This window comes from Bos indicus x Bos taurus, chromosome 16 (genome assembly GCF_003369695.1).
Source record: "Bos indicus x Bos taurus breed Angus x Brahman F1 hybrid chromosome 16, Bos_hybrid_MaternalHap_v2.0, whole genome shotgun sequence".
Taxonomy (NCBI): Eukaryota; Metazoa; Chordata; class Mammalia; order Artiodactyla; family Bovidae; genus Bos; species Bos indicus x Bos taurus.
The window spans coordinates 48637462-48655695 of record NC_040091.1 but is presented as its reverse complement, the minus strand read 5'-3'; the positions used below and the strand labels follow the sequence as shown (position 1 = coordinate 48655695).

Below are 18234 nucleotides of genomic sequence, written 5' to 3'. Positions count from 1 at the left end.
CCTGGAGCCAGCAGTGCTCCGGGCGGGAGCTGGGTCTGGGCCCCAGGCCTGTGAGCACCGCAAGGAAAGGCCCTGGTTGGGATGTCCCTGGTGGTCCAGTGGTTAAAAGTCCACCTCTCAGTGCAGAGGACGCAGGTTCAATCTCTGGCTGGGGAGCCAGGATCCTCCATGCTGTAGCGCGTGGGCAAATAATTAAAACAGAAAAATAAATAGAAAGAAAGGCCAGGCTCAAAGGGACGCCATCAGGAGACCTGAAATCCTAGCTGATGCTCGTGCTCTCCCACGTGATGACTGATCATCAGGACGTTCCCACTGGACGGTGAGGACAAGGGTGGGACCGGCAGAGGACCAGGAGCCCTGTGGAGCCGCCCACCCCACCCGCCATTGGCCTCTTTCCTTACCAGGGCCTCTCCTAGCACGTCCACAGCAGAGCTGGCTTCCCGCAAGGCCTTCTCCGTCAGGGGCTCTGGCTCGCCTGCAGTGTCTGCCCTTCGAGCCTCGTCGCCGAGCACATCTCTCCTCTCTGCTTCGGAGACCGCCGCCTCGAGCTGCTTGCGGGTCACGGGGAGAGGCCGTTCATCGTAGGGCAGGGAATCAGGCTGTGGGAGGACAGGGCAGCTACAGGGCCTGGCGTGGGGTCCCCCCCTCGCCTGCTGATCCCTGTCTACACCCATAGGCTGACTGCCTGGGACATGTCTGGTCTGAACGATGGTATTTTACTGAAGTATCAGTCTCGTCAGGTTAGAATAATTTATGAATTGGGTGTAACTGAAAAAAATCAGACAGGAGTTTCTATTCCCTTCTAAGCTTGTTACAGACCTAATCAACAAGCTATCTAGATTCTGCCACAATTACTGCTCACCACTAGAGATTTCAACAGCCAAAAGACCACTAGAGTAAAACTTATTACATTCTTCTTCTGGAAAGACCTCTGGTATTTTCTCAGTTCGTTAGTTTACTTGTAACTATCAAGCCTCCTCTGAACGCATCCATTGTCCAGCAGCCCTGCACTAACACACGTGGTGGAAGCCCTGGGTCCTTCTGTCACTCCTTCCAGCGCCTGCAAACCTGCGGCCCTCAGCAGAGGCCTCCCGTGGCCTGTCCTCAGTGACCCACATGAGCAATGAGGCTGCCAGGTGATGAGGCCGGTCTAACCAGGGTAAACCTGGGGCCTGGGGATGGGCTCAGGGTAGGACAGATTCCGCCCACCCTCCCCCACCTCCCCGATGGCAAGATGTCCAGACCGGAAGCTGAGGCCCCTGGGACAGGTCCAGCCCACTGAGAGGGCATCCGGAACCAAGAAAGCGGACCCGCAAGATAGGAGTCAAACCTACCCTGAAACCCATGTGGACTCTTAGACTCCCAGTTATAAACACCAGTAGCCCATTGGAAACAGGCTTTCTGCCATCTGCCACACAGGCAGCTCTAGCAGGGATGGCCTCGTACACGACTTGTCCTGAGATCCCGTCAGGGCGGGAACCTCACTCATTCCCAGAAACACCCTCTCCCACACTGCAGCACGTCTTTGCAGAGAGCAGCAGAGGCTCAGAGGAGGCAGTCTTAGTCACTGGCGGTGTTCCTGAATGCAGGGCGGGGAAGGAGGCCCCCTGCTTTTGTTCTCTGATACACTCGTTCCCCAGGAAAGCCCCCACAAGACACAGGGCCTCCATGTCTGCCCACGGTGGGAACCTGAGTTACCTACGTGGGTCTTGGGAGGGGGGTCAGTGGCGGGAGGTGGCCGGTCCACTGTGGGACGCTGAGGAGACACGTCCAGGCAGTGTGATGAAGGCTTCTCCTGAAGAAAAGGGTCCGCAAGCCGGTTTTCTGACACCCTTTCCTCTGGCTGTGGCAGGGAGCGCATGGGCGGCTGGTGGTGGGGGCTGCTGGGACAGGCCAGGGGCTGCAGGGGCAGGTCGAGAGGCCTTCTCATCTGGGGGAAAATGGGCCGTTCAGCTCCCAGTGTCCCCGCCACACAGACCCCACCTCGTTCCCCAGGGGAGCGCTGGCTTGGGAAGACACAGGTGGAAGCTGCACTAACAAGGCCACGTCACGGCCCCCGACTACCTGATGTTACCGTGTGGATCACTCAGGGGACGCTGTACCAAAGCAGGGTGGCTGCTCACAGAGTGGGCGCTGCAGCGTGGAGGCTGCAGGTGGGCGGGAGCACCCGGGCTGGACCCACACGGCCGGTGCTGGTCCCTGTGTGTCTGCAGAGCAGGCTACTTCATGTCACTCTAACAAGTGCAGTGGGCTCAGCTGTGGTCGTGTGCTGGGCTGGCGGAAAGTGCTTTAGGCAGACGACCACATCTCAGGTTCCTTGTTCTCACCGCCATGGAAACAATGGGGAAACTGAGTCCCAGGGAGGATGAGGAATGAGTTTGAGACCACAGAGTGGGGCGGGTGGAGTGGGGCCAGGAGCCAGCAGTGACAGCTAGAGCCTGCACTCCCTGTGCTATCCCCTGGGCACCAGGCCTGTCTCCTGGCCTGGAACACGGGTCTGGACATGGGACCCTCCCCTATTGGCCCGAGCTGTCAGGGGCCCCTCTCCCTGTGCTTCCCAGGACCACATGGGTGGGGCTGCCACCAGGAGACACAGCCATCTGCTGGGAGGCTTCCAAGCTGACCTGCCCCATGTCCATCATTGGAGTCCTCCTGCAGGAGCCTGTGAAGGCTGAGCCCCTGATGCCCACCCGTGTGGATTTGGAGAATAGCTCTCCCGGCCCCCCAACTCCGGGTCCTGCTGCAGGCCCCACCCACCAGCTCGGCGTCCACCAGCTCGTGCAGCTGCAGCTGCTCATACACGCGGCTGCGGAATCGCTCCATCTGCTGCTTCTTCTCCTTGGCCAGGTCGTAGTCTTCCTTCTCCACGGCACAGCGCTTCTCCACCTCGTACCTGCCCAGGCGCTCCCCTACCTGGAGCACACAGCGTCAGCTCTCGTTTCACAGACTTGCTCCCAGTGCAGAGACCGTTTCAAAGTTAACGGTTCGAGGACGGTGTGGGCGACCAGCCTCATGTCCGGGAGATGGGGGAAGGACACAGGGAATGGAGGGGACTGGCCACGGTCGCCTGCAAGCTCACAGCGGTTTAAGCATCTCAGCTTCCTGCTGCCTTAGATGGCATGCGGCCCTGAGGAGGGCTCTGCAGGACTACATGCTCGTGGTCTCTCTCATCTGCTTACACCCCTGAATCCACGCTAACCCTGTGGCCTTCTGAGGCCTGGCCCTTCTCTGGGCAGGCGCCAGGGTAATCAGACACAAAGCCTATCGCGGGTGGCAGAGGAGCTGTTTCCCAGAGGCAGTACCTTCTGCAAGTCAGCGATGGCTTGTTTCAGCTTCTTGGCGTAGTCATAGCGCTCCTTCTGCACGGCCTCACGCTTCCGTTCGTCTAACCGGCGGATGATCTGTGCCACTTCTGGGTCCTGGTACATGTCAAAGGCTAAGTCGTCTAGTGGAGAGATATAATCAGACTTCCTACAGGAAAGAATAGAATATTTTAGAGCCAGTTTTAATCTACGTGATACTGCAGGGGAGGTGCTCTCCACACACTCAGGGCTAAAGATGGGAGATGCCCGCCCCTATGGTATTTCCTGCCAACAAACCTCATTTACTCACTCTCTCATCTATCACCCGCTCATTCATTCTCATTCACTCACTTGTTCACATTCACTCACTCGTTCACATTTGCTCATGCACTTACTCACTCACTCACTCATCCACTCGTTCATTCTCATTCACTCACTCAGTCACTCACTCATTCACTCACCTCTTTCCCCACTCATTCACTCTCTCACTCATGCACTCATTCATATTCACTCATTTCATTCACTCTCATTCATTCACTCACTCACTCATTCAACAGATATCTCAAATGCAGACTGTGCCCAGCTCTGCTCTGGGTGCTGGGACATGACAGTGCACGAGAATCAGCTCCTGAATCATTTGGAGACTTGGGAAACCAACATCAGAGCCGGCCACGACTAGGCCCTGGCCTTGCAGAGGCTGATTTGGGGGGACTCAGGCTGAGCCCAGGCTTCCATTTCATGCCACAGTAACAGTGACAAGTGTTAAAGATGCTACCACTGGGCTTGTACATCAAGGTGTCCAACTGTACACCATCACCCGGTTCTGCAGATCAGAAAGATCCTTCCTGGAATAAATGACCCAAACATGATCTAAATGACTGGTTTCTCATGAACTCTGACCTCCATTCCTTCCTCCTAGTTCTATGACAGGACAGCAGCTCCTGGGCCTGATGTCTAGAACCATGACACCGATCTAACTCCTCAACAGAAGAGTTAGGGACGTGGTTCAGAACCTCCCCATCTGCGGAATCAGACGTAAACACTTCCTGTTAACTTTGGCTCGGGGGTCCTTATGTGCTGGGAAACTTATTAAAGATGTTATCTGTCATAAGTTTAGCTGATTAATGATAAATTCAAGCAGGACAGGGGACCACGTCCCCTTTCAAAATCATCCTATTTCTGCATGCCTTGACTCAGGTACTGGTGGGCACAGCAGCAGGCACGGTGGCCGTGGCACCTCTGTTAACCTCAGTGAGGACTGACCAGCAGAATGTCTCCATGTGCCCAAGGTCACAGTGACTATTTTTACCTAAATACATACCATATTCTCAAATCTAACTTGCTCTGCCCTGAAGCTCCAGAGATGAAACCAACACTTCATTCTACCATAGAACCCTACAGAGGTTGAGATGATGTTGGAACACCCAGCGTCAGCAGTGCCCATCACTCACAATGCCCCAGTGGCGCCTGTGGACTCAGCCTCAGGTGTGGCCCGTGACCTGCTAAGACCTCACTTCACCTTCAGGAAAACCCTGGGTGGGGGCGCAGCAGGACAGGAAGCTGCAGTCTGCTGTCCCCCGTGGCTAACTTGAAGAAGAACTGATTTAAACAGAAGTCACCGTTCCCCAGAGGGCTTTTATCAGAGATACTGAGCCATCAGTGAGCTTGGTCATCTCTGCTCACGAGGGCAGAGCTGCAGGTGGTGCCACCACGATGCTGAAGGAAGCGGAGACGGCACCTGCTGTCAGTGCCCGCCTCCCCCAGGTGCTCCTCATGCCAACCTGACAAGGGGAGGCATCCGCGTGGCTTGTGTAGGTGGGATGGCTCACCCTGCACTGTGCCTTCTTACACACTGAACTGTAAGCGTGGCCTCCACTCCAAGGCACCACGCACACCACCACCTGAGGCGACCCCTGGTCCGCCTCTCACTCAGGCTGCGGGGACCATGAAACCCAGGCCTGTAGGGGCTGGGGAGCTCTGTGGGGACAGGTTCACTGTCTGCCGGGCGCATGACTGGTATCGCCGTGGCTCCGAGTGACAGGCTGGAGAATTGACCCCACATCTGATGCAAACAGAAGAGCCGGCTGTTCTGACCACGTGCCCGTAAGCATGGAGTGACACACACCACAGGTCATGGGCAAACACCATCTACTAATATCGAGGCATCTTATCTTTTCTAAGCATCTTATCCTTTCACTCTTGGGGAGCTGCTGTCAGAAATGGGGCCCTGGGTGTCATTTTGAATTCCTCTCTCCTTAGGCTGGGTGCTGTTAGGCAGGGTGCTGAGGACTTGGTCCCAGAGAGGTGCTGGGACACAGGGAGGAAAGAGCTGTACCCTCAGCTCTGCCCTCCAAGCCTGACCTGCTAAAGAGGCAGCAGGATGGCTAAGTCTTGCACAACTGCGCGCATGCAGAGCGTGGAGAGGCGCTCGGGAGAACCTGGAGACGGGCAGAGGTGCGCAGGAGAACCTGGAGACGGGCAGGTCTCACTCCCTTAAGGACTGAAGCTCTGAGCAGAGGGAGGATGAAGCTCAGTAACTGACAATCTTGGTCAATTGTTCCGTCTATGAATTTACCTGTGCCACTAAAACATCAAAGGATGGCTGACGGCTCTTTTGTTTGGTGATACTGAACCACACAGGAAATGAAGTCCTCTCTGAAGGGTGCTGAATGAAATGTGCTAAACAGAAGGGTGACCTTAATCTGCAGTGTATTCACGACAATCCCATCAGCGGCTTATTCAGCTCCAGACCGCGCTTTGGGGCCCCCGAGTCCAGGGTCCTTTAGAGCTGGCTTCCAGGGAGGAAGTCCCAGAAGTTTACGGCCTGGGGCGGGCGGGGCTCTTACCCAGAGCAAGTTCCTTCAAGAGCTGGGTCCTCCGCATTGTGCCCCAGGTAGTGATCAATCAGCTTCTCTCTGGAGGTCTGTGGGGGAAGTTCCGCTTAGTATCTCAGAGGAAAAGGAACAACGTAAAACAAAGGGATGATATGATATGAAGGGGCTTTGGTGATCCCGTTTGCTGGCGGGACAACTAAACTTCTCGAGCAAAGGAAAGTTTAAAACAACAGCTGCTGAAAAATCACCTGCGAGCTGGTCACCAGACACTTCTGTGAAAATTTATAGGATGACACTTTTGTGACAAAAATGAATGACCCCTCCTTGTTAGAAATAAATGTCTCTCTTTAGGAATGAAACTTCCCAGACTTACAATATTGCTTTCATCACCAAAGTCTGCAGGGTCTCCAATGATATTTACTGCAACCAAAGCAACCTAAGAGAGAATTCACCAACAGAAATTAAGTATAAATGTTAGACAGGACTTAACCCCTTTATAACACTCTGATTCATCCTGTCATCAAATGGGATGATGTACATCTAAATGCACTAATTGCAAAATCTCATGCTAACGTAGAATTATTAATGATTTTCAAATTACATAATATTCTAATGTTGAATCAAGTAGCTATTTTAATGTTTGAAGGATGTTAAAACAGTAACAAAGTTTCAATGCAGCCTTATATTGAAACATCCACCTGAGTTAAGAATGGGATCATATCTACCTGATGGTGGTAAGTTAGACAATGAATGAAAACCGACATTAACGCAGCTCAGTTTGTCCGAGGCAGTGATTCTCCCATGACATGCCCCTGCCCTTGAGAATCACTGAGGCTGAGCTAAAACCCAAGGAACCCCTGGTGAACAAGGAGAGGAAGTGGAGGAAAGAGACGGTTCAGAACTCTGCTGTCATGCATGGACGAGGCACCTGACTCTGTCTCAGACTCTCCTCCAGCTCACCTGCTCAGCATAAACTCTGACTGGCTGGAACACTTGCGTGCCTCTGGAAGGGGCAAGGAGTGTTATAAATATCTGCTTCAATTAAAAAGACTGCTCTGATGCCTCTGATTTCCACTGTGTTAATTATGCCAAAGCAACAGAAAGGGAACCAGAGAGATTCTGGACTGCTTGCCACATGAAATCACCTTCCCAATTTCCATCAGGGTATTTACCTTACAAAAGTCTACCTAGAACAGTGTTGTCCAATAGAAATATGATGCCACACAGATAATTTTAAGTTTTCTACTTGGCAGAGTAAAACAAAGTTTAAAAGAAACAGATAAAATTGATTGTAACAATATATTTAAACTTAATACATTCAAAATGTCTCATCTTGTTACTGAGTCTGGGTGACACACACAGCCCATGCCCGTGGACCAGTCACGCCCCCAGCATACACGGCCACATGTGACTGGTGGCCCTGAATCGGAGGAACAGCTCCAGCGAGCCTAGCACTGCCCCACAGACAGCACCCTGAAGGAAGAGTGCAGGTTCTTCTATGAGGGGAGACACCACTGAGGGGCAGGCCCATGCGTCTCACCTGGTTATACACATTGTACTTGTTGACGTGGTTTTGGTGAAAGATGAGCTTCAGAAACTGCCCCACTGCATCCACATACACCGACTTCAGTTCCCGGGCTTTGCAGCCTGTCTTCTCATTGTCACAGAGAGACACGTAGCTGGAAGAAAGAACACACCTATGGAACCACGTCGGTGCAGAAACGCGCTGTCCTTGGCTCCCAGTGAATTCCACAGGTTCCAAGGCAAGTTAGGCTTGGAATGAAAGAAAAAAAACAAAGCCTGGGCAAAGTCCAGGAGTCAAACTCTAAACAGTGTTCTCCAGACAAGTTCTGCATCTGAAAAGCAGCCTGAACACGACCGATCAGCGGGAACGCTGCTCAGTGAACACGCTTGGCATGCAGCAGGTGTGCACAAGCTGTGAGATCCGGACCCACACGTGAGGGTGTGAGCAAGCACCACGGCAAGGGGGATGCCGCAGTGTTTACCCACTTTGAGGCAAAACTGTTCAGGCTAGACATCCCCACTATACACGCTAAATTCCACCCTTACCCAAGCCTCCGGAACCGCTCTGCTTGATACGGGGTGAAGTACTCGGGCAGGCTCTCACTGATGTAGAACTCAACTTTGCTGGGGATCATGTACTGATGCGCGAGCAGCTGCAGCTTCCTTATTCGACAACGCTCCACCATCTGAAGAACAATTTCTTGTGGGAACTGGCAAAACCTGAAAGCAAGCACAGTCCTGTTTTCCTGCAGGATCACCATGGAGGGTTTCAGGCAGTCCCCAGCCACACGTCCAGGTAATGGGGCAGCTCTGTGGGTTCTGACGCTGCAGGGGCCCTGGTCCTGGCCCCCTCAAAGCCTTCCAGTCACAGCTGGAACTCAGAGTGGGGTCTGCCGGGCCCCCAGAGTGAATCAAACTTGGAGCGGCTAGTTTGTGGTTTGAAATGAAACCCAAAGTTTATCATGAGATAGACACACGAGATAAACAAGAGGCTGTCCAAGTAAGCCAGAGGATTTCCTGCTGGAACCCACACACTTGGGGAAACCCTTCGCTTTATAGAGTCCCGAGTGGAGTGAGCAATGAGCAATATGTCCTGAGTGCCTCTCACACTTGTTTCAGCAGCCTGGAGGAGAAGCCTATGGTTGACCCCACTGGAGCGTCAGTTTTGCTCAGAAGGCACACAGCCGTCAGAAACCTCAATGCGCAGTACATAATCATGACCAGGGAGACAACACTAGGCTTTGACAGTGGGTGGGGCGTGTGCCGAGCAGGCCAGGCTGGGTGTGCCCAGCAGCAGGTGTCCAGGGGCTACTGGAGCCGGGGAAGTCCTGAGGATGGGGCAGTAGGCAGGGCCCCTCCAGCACACGTCACGATGCCTGAGAGCGCAGCGGTGACCTGGCGGCTGGCCCGCATGGCCCTCTCCCGCCTCTCCTCCCAGCTGCCTCACTACACCCCTCCAGACAGCTACACACACACGCCAGATGGCCCAGGGAGCCTCCTGTGACCCATCCCTGCTCTCCTGGCCCCATCTCATTTCTTAGCTTCCCCCTCAGCCAACATCACAGGTCACTGACCTCCACGAGGCCAAGTACGACATGCACCTTCTGGTCCTGACCTGGCCCTTCCTGTCCTGTCTATGCCCTGGGTAGGGTTCCAGGCTCCCTTCCCTATGCAGACTCGCCGTGCGTGGGGCATACCCCCGACCCCATGGCTTTGAAAACCTCCCCTCGGGGAGGAACCCCAAGCACACACCACCCTGCGCCTGAACTTGCGCACCTCACAGGTGACCTGACACTGCACACAGGCATCCGAGAGGCGTGAGACACCACACAGACGAACACGCTCCCCGTCCAGCTCCCCGCCCCGCCTGCCAGCCTCCTGCCCGTCCTGACAGAAGGAGTGCACAGGGAGGAACGTTAGGCTGAGCAGATGGGGCTCTGGGCACTTCTGTGTTTGACTGAGAAAGTGGGGCCAGTGACGACAGACAGAACACTCTTATTCTGGGGGTGAGATCCCTGGGGTTTCCTAATACTGAGTTTTCAAAATTGCCACTTTTGTTAAAAGAGACACATGTGGGGCAGGACAGCCAGGAAATGGGGAACCTAGCAACTCAGCTTCGAATACCCTTTGGCCAAGGCTGCTGTAGACATTTATGATGTTTACTGTTTCTCAATGCAGGGCACAGACACTGTAATTGGTGGTGAGACCATTCTAGACATAGGGACGCAGTAATCTGTGTGAAAAAAATCCTTTATTATTAAAAAAAACAACTACAAAATTGTTTAAGGAAAACTAAGACTACTGACAAAATTTTGAAGTTGTGTATTTTAAAACCCTTCAAAAAAAAAAAAAGCTATGGGAATTCCCTGGTGGTACAGTGGTTAGGACTCGACGTTTTTACTGCTGTGGCCAGAGTCTGATGCCTGTCCATGCCTATTGGGAAATGAAGATCCTGTAAACCATGCAGTGCAACCAAAAAAAAAAAAAAAAAAGGCTATGATTTAGCTATTCAAAGGTAGCTTATTGAGAGTTTATAGATGAATCAACACTACCCCTCAAACTGATTAAAAGAAAGGACAATACATTGTAAAAGCAATGAAGGGAAACCCCATGCAAAATGGAGCCAGAGAAGACCTGAGCAGACCTTTCTCCAGAGAGGACATACAACAGATGACCAACAGGCGCATGGAAAGATGCTCCGCATCACTGATCATTAGAGCAACGCAAATCAAACCTACAATGAGACATCACCTCACATCAGCCACAATGATTATCATCAAAAAGATCCACGAATAAATGCTGGGGAAGGAGTGCAGAGAAGGGAACCCTCCTACACAGTAGGTGGGAATGTAAATTGGTATGGACACCATGGAGAACAGTATGGAGGTTCCCTAAAAAACTAAAACTAGAGCTACCATACGACCCTGAAATCCCACTCCTGGGCACGTACCTGGAGAAAAACATGATCAAAAGGATACATGCACCCCAGTGTTCACTGCAGCACTGTTTACAATGGCCAAGACACAGGAATGGATAAAGAAGATATGCTACATGTATACAATGGAATACTACTCAGTCATTAAAAAGAATGAAATAATGTCATTTGCAGGACATGGATGGACCTAGAGAGAGTCATACTGAGTGAAGTAAGTCAGACAAAGAGGGAGAAATATCATATGACATTCCTTATATGTGGACTCTAAAAAGAAATGATACAAATGAACTTACTTACAAAATAGAAAGAGACTCACAGACTTAGAGAATGAACTACCGTTGCTGGGGAGGTGCGGAGGAAGGGACAGTTAGGGAGCGTGGGATGGACCTGTACACATCGCTATATTTAAAGGAAATAATCAACAAGGACCTACTGTATGGCAGAGAGAACTCTGCTCAATGTTATGCGGCAGCCTGGAAGGGAGGAGAGTTTGGGGAGAATGGATACGTGTATATGTATGGCTGAGGCCCTTCCTGTTCACCTGAAATTATCACAACATCGTTAAACAGCTATACCTCAACACAAAATAAAAAGTTCTAAAAAATTTTTTAAATTGACATACAAAAAATAAAATGGAGCTGGGTCCCTGAGGGGAGCCTTAGGCACGCCCTCCCTTCACCCCAGCCACAGAGACACCGTCATCACCCTGATCTCCTCTCTCCTCCAGTGGACTGTGCTTCAGAGCAGCCCCTGCCAGTTGCTCCTCTTCCCTATAAAGTGAGGTTCTTCTCTCTCCTTTGTCCCGATTCACCCATACTCTCCCCAGCGTGCCTGTCCCAAAAGCAATTTCTCTGCCATTCTGCAATCAGCTCATTCTGCGGGTAAAACAACTGACTGCTTTATTTAAGGCTTACGTCACACGGTGTTCAGAAGTGGGGTCTGCACCTCCCAGAATATTGGAAATAAAAGCAAAAATAAATAAATTGGACCTGATTAAACTTAAACGCTTTTGCACAACAAAGGAAACTATAAGCAAGGTGAAAAGACAGCCTTCAGAATGGGAGAAAATAATAGCAACCAAAGCAACGGACAAAGAATTAGTCTCAAAAATATACAAGCAACTCCTGCAGCTCAATTCCAGAAAAATAAATGACCCAATCAAACAATGGGCCAAAGAACTAAATAGACATTTCTCCAAAGAAGACATACAGATGGATAACAAACACATGAAAAGATGCTCAACATCACTCATTATCAGAGAAATGGAAATCAAAACCACTATGAGGTACCATCTCATGCCAGTCAGAATGGCTGTGATCCAAAAGTCTACAAACAATAAATGCTGGAGAGGGTGTGGAGAAAAGGGAACCCTCTTTTACACTGTTGGTGGGAATGCAAACTAGTACAGCCACTATGGAGAACAGTGTGGAGATTCCTTAAAAAACTGGAAATAGAACTGCCATATAATCCAGCAATCCCACTGCTGGGCATACACACCGAGGAAACCAGAATTTAAAGAGACACGTGTACCCCAATGTTCATCGCAGCACTGTTTATAATAGCCAGGGCATGGAAGCAACCTAGATGTCCATCAGCAGATGAATGGATAAGAAAGCTGTGGTACATATACACAATGGAGTATTACTCAGCCATTAAAAAGAATACATTTGAATCAGTTCTAATGAGGTGGATGAAACTGGAGCCTATTATACAGAGTGAAGTAAACCAGAGAGAAAAACACCAATACAGTATACTAATGCATATATATGGAATTTAGTAAGATGGTAACGATAACCCTGTATGCGAGACAGCAAAAGAGACACAGATGTATAGAACAGTCTTTTGGACTCTGTGGGGGGGGGGGGGATGATTTGGGAGAACGGCATTGAAACATGTATAATATCATATGTGAAACGAATCTCCAGTCCAGGTTCGATGCATGAGACAGGGTGCTCGGGGCTAGTGCACTGGGATGACCCAGAGGGATGAGATGGGGAGGGAAGTGGGAGGGGGGTTCAGGATGGGGAACACATGTACACTTGTGGTGGATTCATGTCAATGTATGGCAAAACTACTATAATATTGTAAAGTAATTAGCCTCCAGTTAAAATAAATTTATATCAAAAAAAAAAAAAAAAAAGAAGTGGGGTCTGGCAGAGATGAACCGTGGAACTGCAGGGGGCCCTGCCCTTGCCCCATGCTCCCCTCCTTCAAGTCCTCCTCCTTCCAGGCCAGCCAGCAAGGCTCCTCTCAGGTCGAGCTGCTCCTTTTGGCTAGGCTCTTGGCTTTACCCAGGACCTGCCTTTTTTCTTTTTGGGATGGCTTTGTCCTTCTGGGGGGTTGTTGTTGTTTAGTTGCTAAGTGTGCCCGATTCTTTTTGACCCCACAGACTCCCACCAGGCTCCCCTTTGGCTGGTACTCCCCAACTTGTCCTCCCTGCTGGAAGTGTGCTGGAATTTTGGTAAAATTCCATTGAAATCAGACTATTTAGGGATTTTTCTTTTGCTCTTGAAAAAAGCTGAGAAATGGGACACTGGTCACCTAAATACTTCAGGGACAGCCTTCCTTTCAGGGATCCTGGTTGGTTTTACGTTTAAAAACTATGGTCCTTCCTCAGGCACATTTTTAACTAAATGGACTGACTTCACCCCCACGTAATTCAGAATATCAACAGCCATTTTGGGGAACTTTCAACTGCCCCAATCCTATTTCTCTCAGAACCAAATGAAAAAGCCTTATTGGGATGCTTATTTTAATTGATATCTTGGAGCTTCCAAACACATTCTGGACTCAAAAATTGCCTCTTTACAAAATATCACTCCTAGGCTAGTGGGGGCAAACAAACAATCGAAAGAAGACAAGCCGGCTTCTGAGGCCCCTGCCCCTACCCTGTGCTGCTTTCCCTCCCCTTCTGCTCACTGTCTGCTCCTCTGCACCCCTCAACCCCCACCCCTCTGGCTGAACTTCCCTTTTTCTCCAAACCCCTCCCCATTTCCCCCTTCCCTGAACTTAAATCCTGCCCCTTGAAAGCTAAGCCTTTTAGGGGTCCAGATGCTAAATCCCTAGGTTCTTAATGGTCCCTGGACTAAAGCTGAACTTTGAGCTACAGTCAGAGATTCTCCCAAAGGAACTGAGGACCCCCATGCATTTGCTGAGGAGTCCAGCACACTTCTGAACTTAGCAACCTAGCTTCTCACGTTTATGTCCATCAGGCCTGACATTGCGTGAAACTTGCCTGATGGGAAAATCCTGAAAAGGATTTGGAGAAACAGACTCTGACTGACAGCAGGAAACCCAAGAACTTGCTAGAAATTTTCACAGAACAGTTTCCAAAGGTTTTCTTAATCTTGATGATTGGGACAAAATTCAGGCTTGCATGCAGAAACTTATAAAGCCTGCTCACGACCACTATAGTTGACTTGAGAATGACGGGTCTTCTTTTGGATATTGAATCCATTTGGGTTGCCTCCAACTCTGTGTTCATGAATGGGCTGAATAGGAATTCTCTTTCAGTTAAAAGGACCAGGATGGAATGGAAAACCATGTCCACTCCAGGTCTGGTTACTTTGGTAGACCAGCTTGTTTGAGCCCTGGATGAGTCAACCAAAAGGAAAGCCACTAACATCCTTAATCTTCAACAAATAGAGCCCCCGTCACACCTCCGAACAAAAACAAAACCCCTGGTCTCTGCTATTACTGCAAAAAGCCAGGACATTGGGGGAAAAAAACAAAAAGACCTTTAGGGCTTAGGCACTGCAGGTGCCTTCCACGCTCCAAACAACCTTTCCATGTCCTCTTAACCCAAGCACCAGGCTCTGAGGAACCACAGGTATTCTTCCCAAACCTTCTAATTGGCTTGGAGAAACCACCCTCCAGACTGGGAAGGAATCTGTGTCCTCACTGACACCAGAGCCACACTCTCGGTGCTCAGCCCACTGCTCTCAGGCAGCTCCTGCCTCAGAGTGCTGAACAGCTGCAAAAGCAGGGGATTGCTAACAAACCCCAGAAGGTCCCCATCTTGGAAGCTGATCCCTTTCGTCCAGGCTGTTTGAGAGACACGTACTCTTTCCTCCTTCAGTTCTCTCACCCCTATTCGAGCAGGGGCAGAGATTTCTCAGGAAAGTGCCATCCTGGAATGTCTTTCTCCTGAAGGGGGAAACAGGTCTAGAATTGGAACTGTTGGCCATCAAAATAGCCAACCAGGTGAAATGAAAGACCTCCACTATCTTTTACTTGCTCGGTCTCAGATGTACTAGAGCTGATTTCAAGGACACTAATCACTGGTCACCACTGGATTGGCTACTGCTCTCCTTATATGAAAAATCTTCAACTGAAATTCACAGAATCCAGTGTTCTCCTATTAATATTTAAATATATCCCTCAAAACTTCTCCCCAGAATTAATCAATACCTTATAATTAAACAGAGGTCCTTAGAGGCATCAAGTCCATAGCAGAAGATTTCAAAGCCAGGGCCACATGCTCGCTCGTACCAGTCCCTGCAGCATTGTTTCGCCCGTGAGAAATGCAATGGCTGAGCATGGAGGTCTGTCCAGGATCTCTGGAATGCATAACGTCGTTACCCCTGGCACCCTGTGGTCCCTAAATCCATCTAAGACCGGCATCCGTTCTTACCAGGAGCAGAATCACCCTGTGACTGCTCTGTGGACTGCTTCCTGAGGATGAGTCTTAACCACTGGACCACCAGGAAAGGCCCTGAAAGTCCCTCTTACTTCTCCAAACTTAAAGGCTCATCTGGACAATAAAGTTTTCTGTACGCTCTACTTTGTTAAAATATATGGATGGTTTGCTTCTGTGCTCTCCTCTAAAACTTCACAGGAAGACAGCATTCACTTGTTAAACCTTTTAAAGGGACACAAGGTCTCTAAGGAAAAACTGCCATTTGCTCAAACTTAGGTTCAGTATTTAGGGCACCTGATCTTAGAATGAGGCCACATTTAGATTCCTGTAGGCTTCACAGTATTTTCAACTTCCCCAAACCTGAAACTCAGTCCAATTACAAGGTGTTTTGGGTAGCTAGCTGCTGTCAAAACTGAATTCCAAATTTCTCTCTTAAGGCCCAGCCCGTATATGTTTTCTAAAAACCAACAAACTTGGTCCTTTTATTTGGGGAGATCAGGATGATACTGCCTTTGGAGCCTTAAAGAGAAGTTTAATAAGGGCCCTGCCCTTGGACATCCCAGTTATCAGTTTCCTTTCTTCCTCTCTGACATGAGGAAGGGGGAAACACCCTTGGAGTACTCGCCCCAAAACACAGGGACCATCATCGACCCATCGGGTATCACGGCCGACAGCTGGACCCTGTGCCATGGGGACAGCCCCCTTGTCTCAGAGCCACTCCGGGCACCAAAAACTAATCCCCGGGTTCCTCTAACCATCTCTGTAGCCTGTGCAGTTGAAGCTCTCTCGAATCCTCACCATGCTGGCCCGCCAGCCGTCTTACTTCCTGGAAACCCTCCTTCTGACTGCTCCTGAATAACTCACTCCTGCTGTAATAACCTCACCCCTGCTACTCCTCTCCCGCTTCACTGACAAAACTCCTTCAGACGGCTCACACCAACACATCCCTTTGACTCTGCAGTAACTCACAGGAGACTCCGCTGGCCAATGCAGATTTCCCGTGGTTTACTAAGGTTCTTATTCACAGGATGAAAAGGCAGATACCACGTGGGGCTGCTGCCGCAGCGCCTCTCAAAACTGTCAAGGCAGCACCGATACCCTTGTCTGCTTCAGCCCAACAGGAGGAAGCACACCCTCTCACTGGCACTCGGGGTGCAGCCACGGGCAAAACCACTGGCATTTATACTCAGAGCCTGTAGGCCTGTGCAGTTGCCCATGACTTTGGGATGATATGGGAACAGCAAGGTTGACCTACCTCTGATGGGAATAAAGTTTAAAATGGCTCTTATGTCTGAGATTTATTAGATGTCATACCCATGCCACCTGCCCTGGCTGCTGTCAAGGTCCCTGGGCATTCCTGACTTGACTCCCTGGAAGTGAAAGGAAACGACCTTGCTGGCGTTTCTGCCAAAACGCTGCTCTCAAAGGAACCTCTGGCTAAACCTCTATCGTGGTCCAAAGGGACAGCCCCATGTGCCCCAGAGGACAATTTGGGAACGCTGACTAGAAATGCCCAACAACTGGCCCCAGAAAAGGAAAAACAATATTGGGAACTGAATAACTGTTGACTTGATAAAAAGAGAACTCTTGGTTTGGGCCAAACCACAATCTGGTCCTAGCAGAAGCTCCAGAGTCCCCATCAGTGCCCACTGTACATGCATGATGCCACTGTCTACTGGAAAAACGACAGAGCTCACGAGCCAGTATTGGAGGGACAATACTACTAAGGCTGTGAAAAGCGCCCCCCTTACTTGTTCATCTGTCTGAAACTTAACCCAGGAAAGCCTGTCTGCACTGCATTAAACTGCTCACGGGCCATGTGAGGACTGGCAAAGGGATTTTATTCAGCTGTTCCCATCTCAGGGACATAAACATGTTTAGTTATGAGCTGCACATTTTCTCACTGGACTGAAACTTTCCTTTGTAGACAGGCTACTGCTTCTTCTGTGGCTGAGATCCTGTTAGAAAAGACCATCTATACCAGGGGAACCCCTTGAACTTCAGTAGCTGAACACTTGGACAGGTGGGTCTGTGCTGTCTGGTCGGTTTTACACTTTTACTGTCTTACCATCCTCAATCCACAGGGCTAATCTAATGCATTAACGACATTACTAAGACCCAACTGGCAACATTTGTAGAGATCTTCCAAATTCCTTGGCCAAAAGCATCGCTGTTGGTCCCTATAAACCCCTAGATCCACTCCTTTGGGAACTCAAACACTCACCCATTGAGATGGTCAGAGGATGCCCAGGACAGCCAGTCCTGCCTCTTCTGACCTACAGCTGATAAACAGAGACGTGCTTCAATACTGCAAGGGCCTTACTGCTTCCATTGACAGCAATCATGCTTTAATAGCATAACCTTCTCACAGCAGGCTCCCAGGAGACGAATGCTGTGAGCATCACACCTTGCAACCTAGAGATTTCACCTTCCGGAAAAGACACCTCCAGAAGGACTCCCTTCAACTTCACTCGAAAGGCCCCATCAGGTACTGCTAATCAACCCTTGTGCTGCTAAGCTCCTGGATTCATGTCACACCTAGAGAGAGCACCAAGCCCTGAGTGGATGGCCCTGCACACCAACAAGTGGTGATGTGAGAGCACCGATTTCCAGGAATGGAAGCAGACAACATCTGACGAGACGGGTGACCAGGACTGACCAGGCCCCTATGCCCTTTTCTCACCGTTGCTGCTAACTTTATTTCCCCCGCTCTTCCTTGGACAGACACCACTTTTGTACACATTTCCCAATCTCCTGGGAAAGAGGGGTGCCTTTCTGATTGTTGGATTTGTCACCAGAAACCTTGACCTGTCCATGACAGCAGTGACCCCTTACTCACCATGTAAGTGACTTCTCTGGAATCCCAATGCCACTCTGTACCTAACTGTTCTGTAGGGCCCTCTTATAAGGTGAGAATACGAAATTCATGTGCCCTGTTATGTGGCTTAATTCAAGTTCTCTTGGATATACATGCAGACGACACTGGAGTAGCCGACGCGA

General features: G+C 50.2%; 1 protein-coding gene across 3 annotated transcripts in view; it reads right to left on the bottom strand.

Moving 5' to 3' along the window:
• The window catches only part of CEP104 (centrosomal protein 104), a 40193-nt gene that overhangs the window by 16722 nt on the left and 5237 nt on the right, over positions 1–18234 (bottom strand). For 2 of the 3 annotated variants that reach the window (XM_027565095.1, XM_027565096.1), the window contains exons 3-10: positions 8207–8380; positions 7677–7815; positions 6510–6572; positions 6149–6225; positions 3303–3471; positions 2758–2913; positions 1703–1930; positions 402–599 (exon numbers count right to left, since the gene is read on the bottom strand). In XM_027565095.1, the coding sequence (XP_027420896.1) occupies positions 402–599; positions 1703–1930; positions 2758–2913; positions 3303–3471; positions 6149–6225; positions 6510–6572; positions 7677–7815; positions 8207–8380 (1204 nt within the window). The remainder of the gene's footprint in view (positions 1–401; positions 600–1702; positions 1931–2757; positions 2914–3302; positions 3472–6148; positions 6226–6509; positions 6573–7676; positions 7816–8206; positions 8381–18234) is intronic. The other variant, XM_027565097.1, reaches the window with a different exon arrangement.